Source organism: Ursus americanus, chromosome 36, assembly GCF_024610735.1.
Source record: "Ursus americanus isolate L20-20 chromosome 36, mUrsAme1.1.p, whole genome shotgun sequence".
Taxonomy (NCBI): Eukaryota; Metazoa; Chordata; class Mammalia; order Carnivora; family Ursidae; genus Ursus; species Ursus americanus.
Genome location: NC_142162.1, coordinates 16,440,170 through 16,458,174, shown reverse-complemented (window position 1 = coordinate 16,458,174; position 18,005 = coordinate 16,440,170). Strand labels below are relative to the sequence as shown.

At 43.5% G+C, this 18,005-nt stretch overlaps 1 protein-coding gene across 1 annotated transcript in view; it reads left to right on the top strand.

Moving 5' to 3' along the window:
• The first annotated feature begins 646 nt into the window (after positions 1–646).
• The window catches only part of VPS13C (vacuolar protein sorting 13 homolog C), a 218,369-nt gene continuing 201,010 nt past the window's right edge, over positions 647–18,005 (top strand). Inside the window, exon 1 of the mRNA XM_087859292.1 lies at positions 647–825. Coding sequence (XP_087715418.1) covers positions 771–825 — 55 coding nt within the window. The 5' untranslated portion in view covers positions 647–770. The remainder of the gene's footprint in view (positions 826–18,005) is intronic.

Below are 18,005 nucleotides of genomic sequence, written 5' to 3'. Positions count from 1 at the left end.
GAAAAAAATTACTTGCAAATGCACTATATTCCTGAGATTATTTTAAATTAAGTTATTATACTAGATGACAGATTTTTTAAAAAAAATAAGCCCAAATTTATTTGGAAGTAAGTCTCACTTGCCAGGATAGACAGGCTTTCTGCTGTGACCATGCTTCCTGCCCCGAGCCTCTGGACGCCACAGCCATGTTGGGGCTGCCTACCCCTGCTTGGGAAGGGAAAGAAGGGAAATGACCCGCATGGGTAGAATTATAGCATGCCAGAGCTCGCAAGGACCTCAAAGGTGATCACTCAAGTCCTGCCCCTCACCTTACACCGGGGAGACTGAGCACCCAGATGTAAATGTCCAGTTGACTCACTCAGGGTCACAGAGCTGACAGATGGCTCTTCTTGGCAATTCCAGGAATGCCTTTCTTGGAAGAAAACAGAGATTGTTATTTAAAGGAACATCTTTGGATTACCTGGGAGTTACTAGTCTCTTCTACTGGTTATCTCTGGTCCTATTAATGAAATACTGGGTTTTTTGGTCACACACGTGACCAGAAGGAGAGAGAGGCCTTTCTCCCTTCCATCAACCCTTGGGGCTATTTGTAGGCACAAGCTTCTGCCAGTGTGCGAGCAGGCTGACGTTTTATGAGCTGTCACAGAGGATAAAGCCAGGCTTGGTAACTGAAGCCACAACACACCCACGCAGAGCAACAAGACCCGCCTCGGGCCGGCAGCAAACTGGATCGGGTCCACCTCTCCACGCGTGTGTCTCCAGCAGGCCTCATGTGCCCTCACGCAAGCTGCCTGAGCCTGTCCTGGTCAGCGTGGGGTGGAGCACGTGAGTGTGGGGCCGGGAATTTTGAGCAGAAACTTGGCTGGAGTCTGAGCCCTCCCCACCCTTCCCATTTCTTCAAAATCATTTGTCACTGAGTGGTTTGTGCGATTAATAGGGGGGCGATGGCTCATCACTTCCCCTTTTGGGATGGAGTTATCCATAAAATGGAGCAGGCAAATTGACCCTGGTGATGATACCCGCGCCTATACTGGAAACCACTGAACTGTACGCTTGAAATAGGCGAGATGTGCGGTGCATGAATTATATCTCAATAAAGCTGTGTTTAAAAAAAACTGGGGGGATGAGCTTAGCTGTTGATAAGACGGGTCATCCTCTGTCTTTCTGCACCTCTCAGAGTCAGAAGGCCGATTTAGAGCTGAGTCAGAGGATAGGAAAATCTCACCGTTCTTGGATTAAAAGAGGCCACTGGGCCCAGAGAGTTTCTTCTAAAACACCAACAATTCTGTAGGCAGTGATGGGGCAGGGCCTGTCTCCCCAGAGAGGTAGCTCAGCCACTGTAATGAAAGTGCACTTATATAAAAACAGCCAGCTGGCCGCAGGCGATAGTTTGCCGCTAACAAGACTGTATTACAATATTATTTACCTTGGGGTTCATTTTTTGCAGCTCCCTTAAATTTCACACCCGAGGCGAGTCCGCCCACTGGGTCTTACTGCTGCTGCCCAGCATTTGCTCTGCTCCTTCTTCCTACCAGTATGCCAAGTCCCTTTGAAAACAACCCCTCTGTCTCTTATCCTCTGCTATGTGGTTCCGGTGGGACTGATCCCACTCTCAGCCCAGGAACGGGCCATGGTTGGCTTAAACGAGTCAACAGATCCCTTCCCCACAGGGTGGCTGGTTCAAAGGGATGGGTAATGAAATTCATGGAGGAAGAAGGAGCTGGAAACTTACGCTGGGAATTCAGGACCATGCATATACCTTCCTCCTTGGGTTTGTGGTGTGGGCAGGTGTGGCCAGGAGCTGCTGGGATACTGGAAATGGCCTGGGAGCTCTGGGCCATCCTCTGGGTCCTGCCAAAAGGGAATCCAGGAATGCCGGCAGGTTCTGTGAGGTCTATAGCTGTACAGTTTGGGTGCTCTCTTTAAGAAAATGAATACGTAATTACAGATACATAAGTAAGGACAAACGTGATTATTTAACTAGAATGAGAGAAGACATTCTAACAAATTACAAATTTAAAAGACCCGATAAACACCACAAAGGCCAGGTAAACAATACACTTCTGTTAATTAATATCTGACACACGTCTAAAGCACTTTCCCATGGTTTTGGCTGCCTACTATTCAATCACCTCTTTATATTATGATTTAGTAATGTCATTTTTTATAGAGAGGATAAATAATAGTCTTTCCTTTAATATGGATGACTAAAATATTTTGCTATTGGTACTTTAGAAGGGTTTAGTTCAGGGACACCTGGGTGGCTCAGTCGTTTAAGCACCTGCCTTTGGCTCAGGTCATGATCTGAGGGTCCTGGGATGGAGTTTCGCATCCGGGCTCCCTGCTCAGCGGGGGAGCCTGCTTCTCCCTCTGCCTGCTGCTCCCCCTTCTTGTGCTCTCTCTCTTTCTCTCTGACAAGTAAATAAATCTTTTTAAAAAAGAGAAAAGCTTCTTTCAGCATCCTAACTCATTGTCAGTAACATCACCTAACATTTTTGGGATTGCGGTCGGGTATAGAAAGCATAATCTTCATTAGCTTCACGATAGATCGACCTCTTACCTCGCTCCTCTCCCTGACATAAACTACATATTAGGTGATGCTCCCCTGCCTCTTAAACTCTATGTAAAACCTTGACTCAAATTCCTAATCCAGGCTTTATAAAACGTAACGCCCTTCCCATGATTTTTGCAATTCCTGTGTAATGTATCATATACTTATGGTAGTTGTTTTTGGGTAGCTCAACATCTATTGACTGTATTTCTAGCGGCAGTATTTTTGGTCTTTCCTCCCCTCCCCCACTATGAATCTGTAGAGTTGAATGGAACCTAATATCATACCCAAGATCAAAGCCAAGAAATATATTACATTCCTCCTGGCCACCACCTTTGGCTCTGGGATAAGCATGAAACCACGATACTCAATTAGTCTTTTGTTGAAACTTTTGGGGAAGAGATGCTTGCTCCCTCCTGAGAAGGTGTGAGGTCTGATAAAGTATTGAAAGTCTCCAAGGAATTTTAGGACTGCGCGAGCCAGTTTGGAGAGAGGGGAAAAAGCGGGCTAATTTACCTATCTAATATTTGGGAAAAGGGAATCCATGTTTTGTTGTGAGGCAGATAGATACTAGGTTACTACTAAAGGAGAGAAGTCACCAAAAAGTGAACTGAGGAGGGTGAATAAAAAAGGGAATTTGATTTTCTTAGAAAAGGGAGACATTCAGCCCCTTGACCTTAAAGAGTAAATGATGTGCCCAGCCAAAGGCAAAACAATCCAGTCTCTCTATAGCCAGAAAGGTTTATAAACATTAACCAATGGCCCATATATTTCAAGTCACACTTAATGCCTAGAATGTTTGAGTCGGAAGCGCTCTTCTTAAAAGACAAGGTTTGGAAATAGTAGGATTTCATTACTAAAAATAAATTTCATATTCAAGGGAGTCTGATTTGTAATTTTTATTAATATTCTTTCTCAAAGCAAGACATTGGTATCCCCATCTCTACACAGAGATCATGAAAGTGCAAACCACATTCCAATCATGATGGCCTTTTTCTCAGTCTATGTGGGTACACTTACGGATCTATCTTCCCTACTAGATTTTAGCTCCTTCTAAAGATCTTGCTTATATTACGTTTTCCCCAACAAAGCCTGGCATAGAATGGGCACTCCAAACAAGCCAGGCAGATTTAGGTTTGGAATCTCAGTTCTTTCACTAGGTAGATATCCTTGAGCAAATTATTTTAACCTTTATGAAAGCTCTCAGCACATGCTTGGTGCAGAATATATACTCTTCCTTCTGAACAAATGAAACTGAGGAAAAAGTTGATTTCCCAGCAAACTATTAAAAACAGGTATGACCAGAATCCATGCCTTTTAAATGCTTGGCCCAAGAGTCTTATATACCAGTCTTTCTTTGGTCAAGAGGAAGCCGTTTCTGGAACTCACCTCTCAAATCCAGCTTTTTCATATTTGACAGGATAGCTGTAACCCATAGCAACTCCTAGCCCTGGTAGATAGAATGATCTACAGAGGAAACCATGTGGCTGGGCTGGTGCACAGCTGATTAAATATTTGAGCAACTCATTTTATAATGTGATTTCACTAAGTGCCTACCTATTGCACCAAAACCATTGACAATTAGAGGGCACAGAAATTGCCTCAGAATGCAAAGGCACATCTTTCACCGCTTAAAATAGAAAAATCACTAATGCTCTCCTGGAGGACGCAAATAGAGATGTTGGGACACATGCCATTTTTAATGACTCAGGCAGAGACAAGTCCATGTCAATGGGACTCCTCCACGTTTGGCCAAATGTTACATGACGAGCAATTGTAAAGCATGATTTAGAATTCGTGTTCTGGTGGCCAAGCCTAAGGAGTGTAGCTAAGGTTGGGTTTACCTTCACTTTCACCTCCTAGTGATCAATCACTTCTTTCTGAGTTCTCCATGGCTGCCTGACTTCCTCTGACGTCAATGAATTAGCCGGACTTCCTTCTAAATACATTTTTTTAAAAAGAATCTAATGAGTTAGAATTTTCCACTCATGTGGAGCATAGAAAACATCAGCATCCGTCACATGTAGTAAGAGTAAGGGATGTTCCATGCAACATTTGTTTTCGTTTCATACATGAAATGCATTATGATAGAAATGTATTACTTATTGTGGATCATTTTACGAAAACAACAACAACAACAGAAAAGCCACTGAGTTTGAGGACTCCTGCTGTTAACGTGGTTTTTACCAAATGTTTGTCTTCAACTATTGCCCCAAATTTCAGTGAAAATCAAGTACAATCACAGCTTATTTTTGGTAATAATACCTTGTGTTGGTTGTATACCCACTACATCCCTGATAGGATGGAAGGTGACTCACATAACTTAATTTCAAGGTAAGGTAAAATATCCCTATTTTAGCATTGAGGAGTCCAAGGTTTAAAACTGTTTGTTGGTGTGTCTAACATCACACCACTTGTACATATCTCCCTCTAGACCTGCCTTCTTTTCCTTATGCACAGCATTTTAATGAAAAAAATAATTAGTGCAGCATCTAATGAAAGGAGATAATTCAGTGCTCTTAAAATCTGTTGATTAAGATTTAGAAAAGCTTTGAACTGTTTGGACTTGGGTGTGTGGGAATTTGCACTCCCCCCCCCCCCCCCGGCAAAGGTCTGGATCTACTGAGAGAATCCTGGGAAAGACAGAGGTGAAGGATGGATGCACCACTGTCCACACTTCCTAGAAACTGACTCAAATGATCTAAGGAAGATAAAAATAGGAGGCATTCTGCATCCTCTCTGAACTGGAGAAAAGTGTCCTCTCGGTTACAGGCTTGGAGGGATTTCTGTCATATATAACCACCCTGGGGCGCCTGCATGGCTCAGTCGTTAAGCGTCTGCCTTGGGCTCAGGGCATGATCCCAAGGTCCTGGGATTGAGCCCCACATCAGGCTTCCTGCTCCACTGGGAAGCCTGCTTCTTCCTCTCCCACTCCCCTTGCTTGTGTTCCCTCTCTCGCTGGCTGTCTGTCTGTCAAATAAATAAATAAAATCTTGAAAAACATATATAACCACCCTGGGCCAATTCATAGCTCTATGTTATGGAAAGTTCTAGCAGTCTCCCCATCCCTGGCTCATACATTCCTTAATTTAGAAGGTGGATACATTGTCCTCTCTAGCTCTAATCTCTTCTCTTTCTCTCCTTCCCAGTGCTTTTCAACACACGCAGAGACACCAGGGTGGGTTTGCCTAACCTGGGCTTGCTTGCTCTTAAAAGATTTCCTTGTTCTCTCCCCTGTTGGGGAGGAGGGTTGTAAGCAGCAGAGTAGGGGGTGTAGGAAAGGTAGCTGACTCCTGCAATTGTGGATCTTGGGTTCTTACATCAGCCAGCTGCTACTGGCAGGAGGTGCTGGTGGCAGAAGATTGGCCACTGGGAGGGAGAAGCTGGAGTATTTTCTTTACCTTCCTCTAACTCAGGGGGGCATCTCCAGCAACTCTGTATTTCCTCTGTGCCTCCAGGTCCAGTTGGACAGGCCTGCCATAATTTCAGTTTCTCCTGTTTGTTCCCAGTCTAGAGATCATAGCATAGTGGTTGCCTGCTATTGCTAATCTCAGAGCTGCCTCATCACACTCTGTTGGCTCCTTGCTTTTCCAACGCCTGTTAATTTGTTCCCTGCATTAAAATCCCATAGTTTTAAATACTTGGAGTCATTTCTCTTTTCCTGGTTGGACCCTGACTGATATAGGGGGGGGGGGGGGGCACTGGCCCAGAGCCATTCTCTGAACCCCAGTTAGGTTCAGCTGGATCTCTTTGCTACTTATTTATCTGAAGACAAATAACTATGGCTGTGTGAGTGGGTAAATAATCAATAAAGTGTCGGAGAACCTACTGACGTGTAGATGATGTGGCAGATGCAGGCTCGGGACCTTGGGTGACCTATATTCTGCAACACACCTTGGAGCATCATGACTGCTCCCCAGGTCTGACTCTGTGCAGTGGACTCGTATCACTGTTGGAGCCCAGGACTAGTTAGATCTTGCTAAGAATGGGGAAAGAAGGAAGAAAGGAAGGGAGGGAGGGAGGAAGAAGGAAGGGCTCCACCAGCCTCCGCACTGCCCCATACTTAATCCTGTCCAGTGACTGTGGGCCGAATAAAGGTCTTGCATGGTTGTGAGGACAAGAACCTGGGATACCCTGGGGTTTCCAGCCAAGGCATATTCTTCCCCTGGCCTTGGCAGTTCGTTTGTCTCTTTTGCTTTTATAACAAATGAAATATATCCTGAAACAAAATTAGTAGATAATAAAGCTTACCTACACTTAGTCACTTTCAGAAAAAGCAATATAATGCAACTATAATATAATGAAGAAATAAAATAAATGTAACAATGATAAAATTTATTTCATGTAAATGGTGAGGTCTGATTTCCCGAGAAGCCATGAACTGGTTGCACCCATGCATAATACACGAGTCAAGCTTTAAGAAAAGGAAGCAGGTAAGATGCCACTCCGTATACAAGCTGTAAGGGACAGTAACAGAGCAGTGGTCCTGTGAAGGACACCAAAGTAGGAACCAGTGTTAGGATACATAGTAGCAGACCAGAGTTATTTAGCTGTGATAAGACAAAGCAGGAAGTAGACTTAATTGAAGGAGGGCTAACATGCCAAGACGAATGACATACTGACATAGCAGAGAAAATGAGGAAGTGTGACACAGTCTCTTAATGAGCTGGGACTTATTTATAAGTATAGTATCAATTACTGGCTTTATTAAGAAATAGGACTGAGTGACAGTTTCATGGAAAACACACTTCCTATATTGAAATCCTGCCACGGATTGACTTTTTTTTTCATTCCATCTCTAGCACATTAAAGACACTTCAGAGACCGTATCCTTCAGCAGGTGATGGAGAATGAAGGCGGACTGGAAACAGAACAGTTTTGTTCTGTTCATTGAGGGTCACTAGGAGAATAAGATGGGGGGAAAAAGGCAACCCTGAAATAAATGTTTAATGTGATTATTAGATTTCTTATCTAAATGGCCGTCCACTGGTTCCTCTACGCTGGCGCTGCCCAGGCTGCTGCTAACCCATACTGTGGTGGTGATGGTGCCTTCCTGAACATTCCTACAAGGCACCCATCCTGGACACTTCTGTAGAAAAATGCCTTAATGCACTGATTTTGTCCTAATAAACCTATAGATCCGTACTGTCTACAATGTGAATGTTCTCCTTCCTCCACTCCCACTGCATAATCAGCCCCACCCTTTTCTTCTGTATGATTCTGGCCACTGCTTCCTCCCGGTTTTGCTCATGTTGCTGTTTGTAATCATTCTGATTCTGAATTAAATTAGCAAGTACCTATTGATCACCTATGCATAGGCTCTGTGCTCGACACTGAGGGGGAAATAGAAGAGGCATCGAGACATGGCCCCCTGAGAAACTTCCCACTTGAGTTTGTGAAAACATAGTGTTCTGTATGTTGCCCCAGCCCCAGTTTCGGTCAGCAACTTCGTGTTAGAGCATTTGATTCACCTGACAGCAGATGGCTTTACAACAGAGATTCAGCAGAGATTCTCCTGCCAATGTTAGTAATCGTTTGAGAAGTGATGCTTTGGAGAAAAATATAGGTAACTTAGACATTTGAAAAGTAGGGGCTTACATGGTTCCCTTCTACATAAATATAGCGACTTTGGAACCTGAGCCTTGCTGGGAAAGTGTAAGCTCTTGCCTTTTAAGAGACTCAATTTTATCTTGAGGCCTGTTGGAAGATATATCACTTTTTAGTGTCCACTGAGAATTTTCTTCTAGTGATTTCCTGGTGAGCTCCTTTTGTTTTTTTAGCTGATAAAGCACATAGGATGTGCCCTTCTCAGGGAAAACTACAAACTTGTAATAAGAAAAAAATGGATGGTTTTAATTAGTCTTTAATTAGTCTGACATAATGCAAAAATGCAGCAATCATATTTTCCTTTAGGGGCTCTTCAACGCTCTGCAACATGATTCAAGTGCACTAATAAAGTTGTCCCCATCATAGAAAGATGAGCAAACCATGCACAAGTCCTTAGGAACACTGGCATGGGAGGCTTCACTGTACTAGTCAGGTTCTTGGCTGCAAGCAACTGAAGCCGACTCTAGCCCTTTAAGCAGAAAAGGAATTTATTAACGGAATTTTTTTAAAAAGATGTTATTTATTTATTTTTTGACAGAGAGAGAGAGAGTGCACAAGAAGGGGGAGCAGCAGAGAGAGGGAGAAGTAGGCTCCCTGGAGCAGCAGGGAGCCCAATGTGGAGCTCGATCCCAGGACCCTGGGATCATGACCTGAGCCAAAGCCAGATGCTTAACAGACTGAGCCACCCAGGCGCCCCATTAACGGAATATTTTTATGGGATTAGGAAGGCTAAAGAACCAGACTTAGAAAAGGGGGTGGTGGGGGTGGGGGGTGGAGGAGAGGATCTATATAATCAGAACAAGAGTCAAGAGCACATCCACCATTCAGTCAGGCTCATAAAGAGGATGCAGCCACCATAAGCCCGAATGCTGCCACTGCCCCCCACTGCCACGGAGAGCAGGTGCTGTGGCCAGCCCTGGCCCTGCCTCTCTGAGTGCATATCTGGAAGCATCTGAATGGCCATACCCAGGTCATGGGCTCCTGATCTAGTTACTGAGAGGGTTGGGAAAATGAGTGTGGCCTTTTCAGCTTCTGCAGTGACAGCTGGGCTCTGCATCCTACCAAACATCAAATTCAAGGGAATTCTGAAACATAGGAAGATGGTTCAGATGCTAGGCCATAAAGTCAGACAAACATTCCTTTCTCTCATGGAATGACTAAGGAGAATACTTGGGACATGAATGTGTTTTATCTATCTCAACTGGTTATCTTCATCACTTTTAAAATCATTATCCCTTCTTTTCTAAAATTAAAAAAAAATGTAAAAAGTCCAAAGTAGCACTTTGGCTGTGTTTGTCCAAGAGCTTATGCTTGGAAATAAATGCCTTTTCCTTGCTTAAGAAGCCAAAACCTGGGAATGTAAATTGGTGCAGCCACTATGGAAAACAGTATGAGGGTCTCTCAAAAAATTAAAAATAGAACTATCATATGATCTAGTAGTTCCAAAGTTTTTTGTTGGTATATACCTGAAGGAAACTAAAATATTACATTGAAGATATATCTGTACTCACAGCATTATTTACAATAGCCAACACATGGAAACAGCCTAAGTGTCCATCGACAGATCAATAGAAAATAAAAATGTGAGATATCTATAGAATGGAATATTATTCACCCAAAAAGGAAGGAAATCCTGGCATTTGCGGCAACAGAAATGGAATTTGAGGGCGTCATGCTAAGTGAAATAAGTCAGACAGAGAAAGACAAATAATGTATGACCTCACTCATATGTGGAATCTGGAAAAAATAAATAAACTCATAGAAACAGAATAGATTGGTGGTTGCTAGAGGTGAGGAGGAGGCAGCAGGCAGCAGGGGAGCAAACTTCCTCACAAGATAAATAAGTCAATAAGTCCTTAGGATGTAAGGTGATTGTAGTTAATAATAGATACAACTGTACTGTATGCTTGAAAGTTGCTAAGAGATTAGATCTTAGAAATTCTCATCACAAGAAATAAAAAATTTGTATTATACGTGGTGATGGGCGTTAACTTATTGCAGTAATCATTTCACAATATATACGTATATCAAATCGTTATTTTGTACACCTAAAATTAATACAGTGTTAGAGTTCTATGTCAAATATATCTTAATTCAAAAAACCAAGACAGTATTTGAGGCACCGGGTTTCCTATTGCCATCCTGTCTTTCATCATTTCATTCCCTGATCAAGAACCTTAAGTGACTCTCTATTGTCTGCCAACAGTGAGTCCCCCACTCTAATTTCTTTACAGTGAGCACTCAGTTCTAGGAGGCCACCCATCCGCAGATGAATGGAGACTTGTTGAGCAATCTGTCAGTGAGTCTTGCGCCATTAAACTAGTGTTCAGATACTAAAGAGCTGCCTCCTTCATGGTATGGAACCCTCTGGTAGCTTCCTCTGTATATCGCCAACAGAAAGTTGGCCGCAGAAATGTCCCCAAGCTAAGGCAGCCGACGTGTGGACTTCAGTCTGTGGGCCAAGGAAGGTCAATGTGATATGAATGTTTCAATTGTATAAATTATAGCCATCAAATTGATGATTGTACATTAAAATGAGTATGTAATTAATAATATTAGTCCTGAAACAAAGTTGTACTTGAATGGATACCGACTTCAGCTGGACTTTCTTTCAGGTCTGGCTACAGCACGATGGTCCTGGGGCACACATTTGATTTGGCTTCCTTCTTTCATGACAACAGAGGGGGAGAACAGCATAACTGTCAAAGCACATCTATGCTCTATTCTAATGACCTCTGGGTAATAAGTTATCCAGTCAGTTGCACAAGAACCTAAATCTTCCCTTCCTAATCCCTAACGGGCTGAGCAGTTGTAAGGCCAGATTATATTGCACTGACTAAGAAGTTAATGTGCGCGTGGATCACCGAATTACCCTGTATAATGCAGATTTCCTCTACTTCTGCCAAAAGCTGCCCCTCTTTTATTAGTTACTCCTTAGGTTATTGAGATAGAATCTAGCCCACCTGGGTTATTATAATGCTCGAAGAGATCATGCATCCATTTTGCGCATAAAGACCAGAGCATCTGTGAAAGAGCTCTGAACTCTGTCAGCCTTTCAGGTGGAGGCCTCAGAAGCTTTTGTCACAATCAGCAAAGATAAAAAATTGTCACGATGATAGCTCTTTAATGCCTGACCTCTTTTTAGTCAACAGAACGTGAAGGTCTTTGTTAGAATCATACAATATTATAAATGTACAAGCCAAATGGACATTTATTTCTCAATCATTTCCCCCAACAGATAATTTCCCATCTCTTATACTTAGCGGACTCTGATATTTTAAAGCCTCTTTACCGTAAAATATAACATCATAGAGAAATGAGCAAGAGAACAAAAAGGTACAGCTCAAGGATTAGTCACAAAGCAAGTACTTGTGAACCCACCACCCAGGTCAAGAAATGAAACATGCTTATGTGAAAACCTGTACACAACTATTTATTGCAGCTCTTTTTGTAATCACCAAAAATTGGAAACAATGTAAATGTCCTTCAATGAGTGAATGAATTAATAAGCTGTGGTTTATCCACACAATGGAGTACTACTCAGCAATGAAACAGAACTGGCTGTTAATACATGCAACAGCTTGGATGAATCTCAAAGGCATGATGAGAAGTAAAAGAAGCCAGTCTCAAAAGGTTACATGCTGTATGATTCAATGTATGTGATATTTTTTAAAAAGACAAAACTACAGTGATGGAGAACAGATCAGTGATTGCCAGGGGTAAAGGGGTTGGGAAAGAGGTAACTGTAAAAGGCTAGCACGGGGGTGGTTTTTGGGTGATAGAACCCCCAATTTCTGGCTTTGGTGATGGTTACATGAATCTACACATGTGTTAAAATTCAGAGAACTGGGGCGCCTGGGTGGCTCAGTCATTAAGCGTCTGCCTTCGGCTCAGGGCATGATCCTGGCATTCTGGGATCGAGCCCCATGTGAGGTTCCTCCGCTGGGAGCCTCCTTCTTCCTCTCCCACTCCCCCTGCTTGTGTTCCCTCTCTTGCTGGCTGTCTCTCTCTCTGTTGAATGAATAAATAATATCGTTTTAAAAAAATTCAGAGAACTGTACACCAACAGAAAAAGTAGTCATTTTTACTGTAAGATTATTTTAAATAGTAAAAGACAAGAAATGGGACAGGACAAGCACTCTTGAGCCCTCCTGGTTTCCCCTCCCCTCTTCCTTCCATTGAAGAGGTAAGATTATATTACCTATATATTTTTATTTTTTATTTTTTTTAATGTTTTTTATTATATTATGTTAGTCACCATACAGTACATCCCTGGTTTCTGACGTAAAGTTCGATGATTCATTAGTTGCGTATAACACCCAGTGCACCATGCAATATTACCTATATATTTTTAATGATGTATTTATTTATTTTACAGAGAGAGAAATCACAAGAAGGGGAAGCGTCAGAGGGAGAAGGAGAGGGAGAGGGACAGAATCTCAAGCAGATTCCCTGCTGAGTGGGGAGCCCGATGCAGGGCTCAATCCCAAAACCCAGAGATCATGGCCTGAGCCGAAACCAAGAGAAGGACGCTCAACCAACTGAGCTACCCAGGCACCCCAAGATTATATATATATTTTTAAGATTTTATTTATTTGATAGAGAGAGCAGGAGAGTATGAGCAGGAGGGGCACAGGAGAGGGAGAAGCAGACTCCCCAGTGAGCAGGAAACCCAACTCAGGGCTTGATCCCAGGACCCCCAGAGATCATGATCTAAGCCGAAGGCAGACGCTCAACCAACTGAGCCACCCAGGCACCCCCAAAATCATATTTTAAATAATGTATATCAACTGCTTTAGCTTATCAATATGCTTAAATCCATTCTGATTGCTGTCAGGTGTCGAGCAGTGCTTTAAGTCAAGGCGCTACTCAGCAAATCATAGGAGTTCAGGACTTGAAGTGTTGGCTTGTTGGCATTTCCTACTCCAACATATTTCATTCAAATTGAAAATAATAATATAATCTCAAGAAATACTTACAGAATCAGTAAATAAAAACTTAACAAAAAATATGAGATGTTCAAATCACTTGCAAATCGTTCCCCGTTCCACTGCCACTGTACCCAAAATCATCAGAAAGAGACCCTGGAATCCTCTGTAAATTAACCCAAAATCATCAGAAAGAGACCTTGGAATCCTCTGTAAATTAACCCAAAATCATCAGAAAGAGACCTTGGAATCCTCTGTAAATTAACCCAAAATCATCAGAAAGAGACCTTGGAATCCTCTGTAAATTTGCTGTGATAGCACTGCAACCATGAAATGCGGGCCAGTTTTTTTGGAAGGTTATTCTTTACAAATTTTATTTTTGACAACTTGCATTCCTATATCTTTAGCAGAATGTTTTCTCTCTTCCCAAATACAAACTATTTAAGGAACTCTGCAGGACAAGGAAATTGAACACATTCCCATGACTTTGGATAAAAACCTAGGCAGCTGAAAAAAAAAAGTGATCAAATTAACCGTGATCTGATTAATATTTTAAAATTGGTTTTTTTCTTGAGAGAATATCTTCTTTGCTTTTTGTCGTTTTTGGTTTTAAGCTTCTAGGTTGATATGCATGGTAATTTTTCTTTCATCACAAAGAATGTTATTTGGTTATTAATAAAGCTCTGTACCCATGTGTGACAAAGTAAACTTATTTTTATGTACTAAGGGTGGGTGTTGGAGGACTAACATCTGTTGTTTTTGCTCCGCATCCCTGTGCTCTCTCTTCTGGGACAGCACCTGCTTCCCTGGGGGAACTGCCCCTCCTCGCGCTATGAGGCTCTTGCACCCCTGCCAGCGGCAGTATCTTTGCCGCGGTGATTGGCTCACGGAGGGTCACATGACTAATCCTGGCCCATCGGAATCTTTCCTAGGAATTGTGTTGCTCTTTTTTCTTCCAGGGTCACTAGGCTAGTCTGACATGTGCTGGAAATGTTGGGAGCCACTGCTTCCACCCACTATTCTCTCTATTCCATGGAAGAAGCCTAATGACAGTAGGAGAAGGAGAGATGGAGAGAGAAACAGAACCACAGATTGTGGTTGCTGCCAGGCATTGTTGAAGACCCCGGTTCCTGTGCCGCTTGACAATACCCTTGTGCACGCTCCTTGCCAGCGTCAGATGTCAGTTATCTATGCCCTGTACCCAACTGTAAACAATAAGACTAATAACAATAATCGCACTCGCTGAGCTTGTATGATGCGTTAAGCTGCCCCAAGATCTTTGTCCCCTTCCCCCCCACCCCCTCATGTTTTATTTTCACAACCACTCTAGAATTTTCATAGGTTCAATCACTACCCCTACTTACCAGTTGAGGAAACAGGCACAGAGAGGTTAAGAAATGTGTCCAAGGTCACAAAGCTTACTAAGAAGCAGAGGTGGGATTTAAGCTGAGCAAGTCAAACCTCAGAGCCTCAGTCAGGTTTCCAGGCTTCCAGTGTGAGAGAGAGGCAGACACAGGAATTCATGCTTCCTCTTTGAAGCCTTCCTGCATTACACAGGCTACACTGAATTCCCTCGGTCCCAGCTTTATTTATGCTTATGGCCACTTCACCGAGGGGTTAACCTGAGAGGTAGTAGCTGTGGTTAAGAGTCTGGGTTCATATTCTAACTTGGCCTCCTACTAGCAGCGTGACCCCAGCCTCACTTTACTCATAGTAAAATGGGAATAAAAACAGTACGCGGTGGGGCACCTCGGTGGCTCATTCAGGTAAGCGTCTGTCTTCTGCTCGGGTCATGATCCCAGCGTCCTGGGATAGATCCCTGTGTTGGGCTCCGTGGTCAGTGGAGAGTCTGCTTCTCCTTCTCCCTCTGCCCTGCTTGTGCTCTCTCTCTTAAATAAATAAATAAATAAATTCTTTAAAAAAAACAGTACTTAGCTCCTGATGTTGTTTCAAGTATTAAACATGTTGATTTATGTAAGGCGTTTAGAGCGGGATCTGTCATGTGAAAAATGGCTATGTGTTAGCTGTCATCATCCCAGTGTTCTCCGCGTTGCCTCCACATTGCCTCCCCCGGTAGAGTTTAAGCTCTACGAATGCTGGGTCGCTTGGTTCCTCTGGCATCATCTAAAGAGGCTGTTGTGGTAGGGATTGTACAGTAGGCACTTATGGGTTCAAATGCTCATGGGTGAAGCCTCCCACGTTTTGACTCTGTGTCCCCTCCTGTAAGCATTATTAAAGATGCATGGGGCATAAATGCTCATTTGGAATTTTGCTTTTTCTGTCCTAAGTTCATATTATCTGTGTCAGTGGAGGCCTTCAATTAAATGTTCCTGTCCTATAAAAGCAGAACGCAGACCTGAAAATCAGGCACACTTTCTGGGAAACTTCCCACTCATGGCTCAGCATTTGGAAACCTGACGTTTCCCAGCAACTGTCCCAACAGGAGGCGGCCTGCAGAGGAGTGAGCAAGGGAGGGGACTGGAAAGGAAATGGGAGCTCTGAGAAAACAGTCATCTCTTTCAAAATATCACCAGCAGAATGAGGCACGTCACGTCCAGCTGACATTTCCATTTTATTGAAGAGATGCAAACAAACGATTTGGTAAGGGTTTCAGCCTTTATTGAATCAGTGTTAATTGCCCTTGGGGCTTTACTTAGTGAAATCACAAAGATCACCAGGCTTAAGCTACTGGAATCATCTTTGAGAAGAACAACTCCATCATTTGTCAGCTGGAGACACCCATTAGTGGGTAATTTTCCTCTGTATGAGGCTGTGCATGAGCTCACAGAGCTGATTCCAAATCTTTAAGAGAGAGAAAGAGCAAAGTGTTGCGGGTGGGCAGAACTGGGTTCAGAACCCTTATTTGCCATCCATAGCTGTGTGACAGTCCAGAGTCTTCTACGTAGGACGGAAATAAATCACACTTGCTCTGCTGGACTGTGGTGAGAATTAAAGATAATAAATGGAAAGCACTGAAAGTGTGCCTTACAAGTCCTGGGTGCTCAAAAAATCACTTTCATGAAATGTGTGATGCCAAAGGCAGTGAACAAATACTGGGTTGAATGTTACCAGATTTACATTGAACAATTATTTCCTCACCAAGCAGATATGAGACAGGATATATTCAACTTAAGAATTAAGATACATAGGGGCGCCTGGGTGGCACAGCGGTTAAGCGTCTGCCTTCGGCTCAGGGCGTGATCCCGGCGTTATGGGATCGAGCCCCACATCAGGCTCCTCCTCTGTGAGCCTGCTTCTTCCTCTCCCACTCCCCCTGCTTGTGTTCCCTCTCTCACTGGCTGTCTCTATCTCTGTCGAATAAATAAATAAAATCTTTAAAAAAAAAAAAGAATTAAGATACATAGTTGAGAAATGGAGCTTACCCCTGAAAACATAGGTAACATTGGAGTGGATGTTCAACAGGCTTCATTCCTGGTAACTTTTTCTGTTGCTGTTTGTATTTTAGCTGGCGTCTTTGAATACAGGGCCTTTTCATGTAAAAGAAAGGGATTCATTTAAAACAGGGATAAAATACGGGGCAATACCTCCTTACCATGTGCCCATGACAGACATTACTTACCAATTACAGTTCTTATCGTTGAACCCGGTTGTGGCTTCTCTATTCTTCTCAACACTGCTCCAGACAGCCTTGACTAATCGAGCACATGCGGTATTTCCGATCAATCCTGGCTTCCTATTATTTCGCATCCTGGCTTACATTTGGTTAATTCCAGGAATCATAGAAACCTGTAGGGTAGGTAATTTTGGCAAGGTAGGCCTTCTGTGCCCCTTAGATCCTCTCACAAGAAGCTGCGGATAAAACCTGACTAAAGTGAACAAAAACAAACATTTGTTCGCCTGCAACTCTTTGAGATTTTGCTGCTTATAATATTATTTTATGTGGAGTTATCAACATGCATTTTAATCGACACAACCTGTTTCCTTTGAGAACTTGCTGTATGTAACCCACGGCGTTATCACGAGTACACTGTGCAGAAAGCACAGAGGCAGTGTATGGAGGGGCCTGAGACGTGAGGTGCCAACTGGTTGCTGCTTCCTTTCTGTCACCCCGAGGAGGAGGGATGGAACATGCATACCAGGGACCACTGCATGTTTGACGCCCTGACAGGAGTTGTTCCCCACAGCGAGGCACAGGAGGCTGCCCTCGGAACCGGAATTGCTGGCGTGGAACGTTGGCTCAGACTAGACTCTGGTAATGACTTGCAAGCCTGAATAGTTCGCATTATTCAAAATTTAAATGTTCAGGCTGGGAAGAAATTAGGTTCAGCAGGTCGCACCATCCCCTAGGCAGCTTCCTAAACACGGTGCTCTAGATCCCTTAGAGATGGGGACCAGGGGAGGCTTGGAGGTCAAAATGCCCATGGATTTGCAAACTGTGCTCCCAGGAGACCAAGCGATTCTGGAAGGTACTCTGGAAGCAGCTAGGGGGAGTGAGTAGGAGGCTGAGGGGTGGGGCCTTGAAAGCATGTCCAGACCCCAGGACATATTTCTCACCCTTCTGCTGCTGCTGCCCTGGTCTGAGCTGCCTCATTTCTGGTACGAATGAGGCAATAGCCCCCTATTGGTCTCTTCGCTTCCATCTTCCTCACCATCTAGTCTATTCTTAAGGCAGCAGTCAGAGAGCCTGTTAAAACAAGTCACATCAGGCTACTACTCCTTGGCTCAAAACCCTGCAGTGGCTCCCCATTTCCTTCAGCGTGCATACCAAATTCCTGCGACCAGACCCAGAGTGTGGCTTGCACAGTCCAGCCCCATTACGTCTACAGTCTCCTCTCCCTCTGCTCTCCTCCCTGTTCATGCACGCCTGCCACCCTCCTGTCTTTGCTGTTCCTCCGATATGCCGGTGTGTCTCCACGTAGGGCCTTTGCTCAGCCTGCCCCCTGCCTGGGATGCTCTTC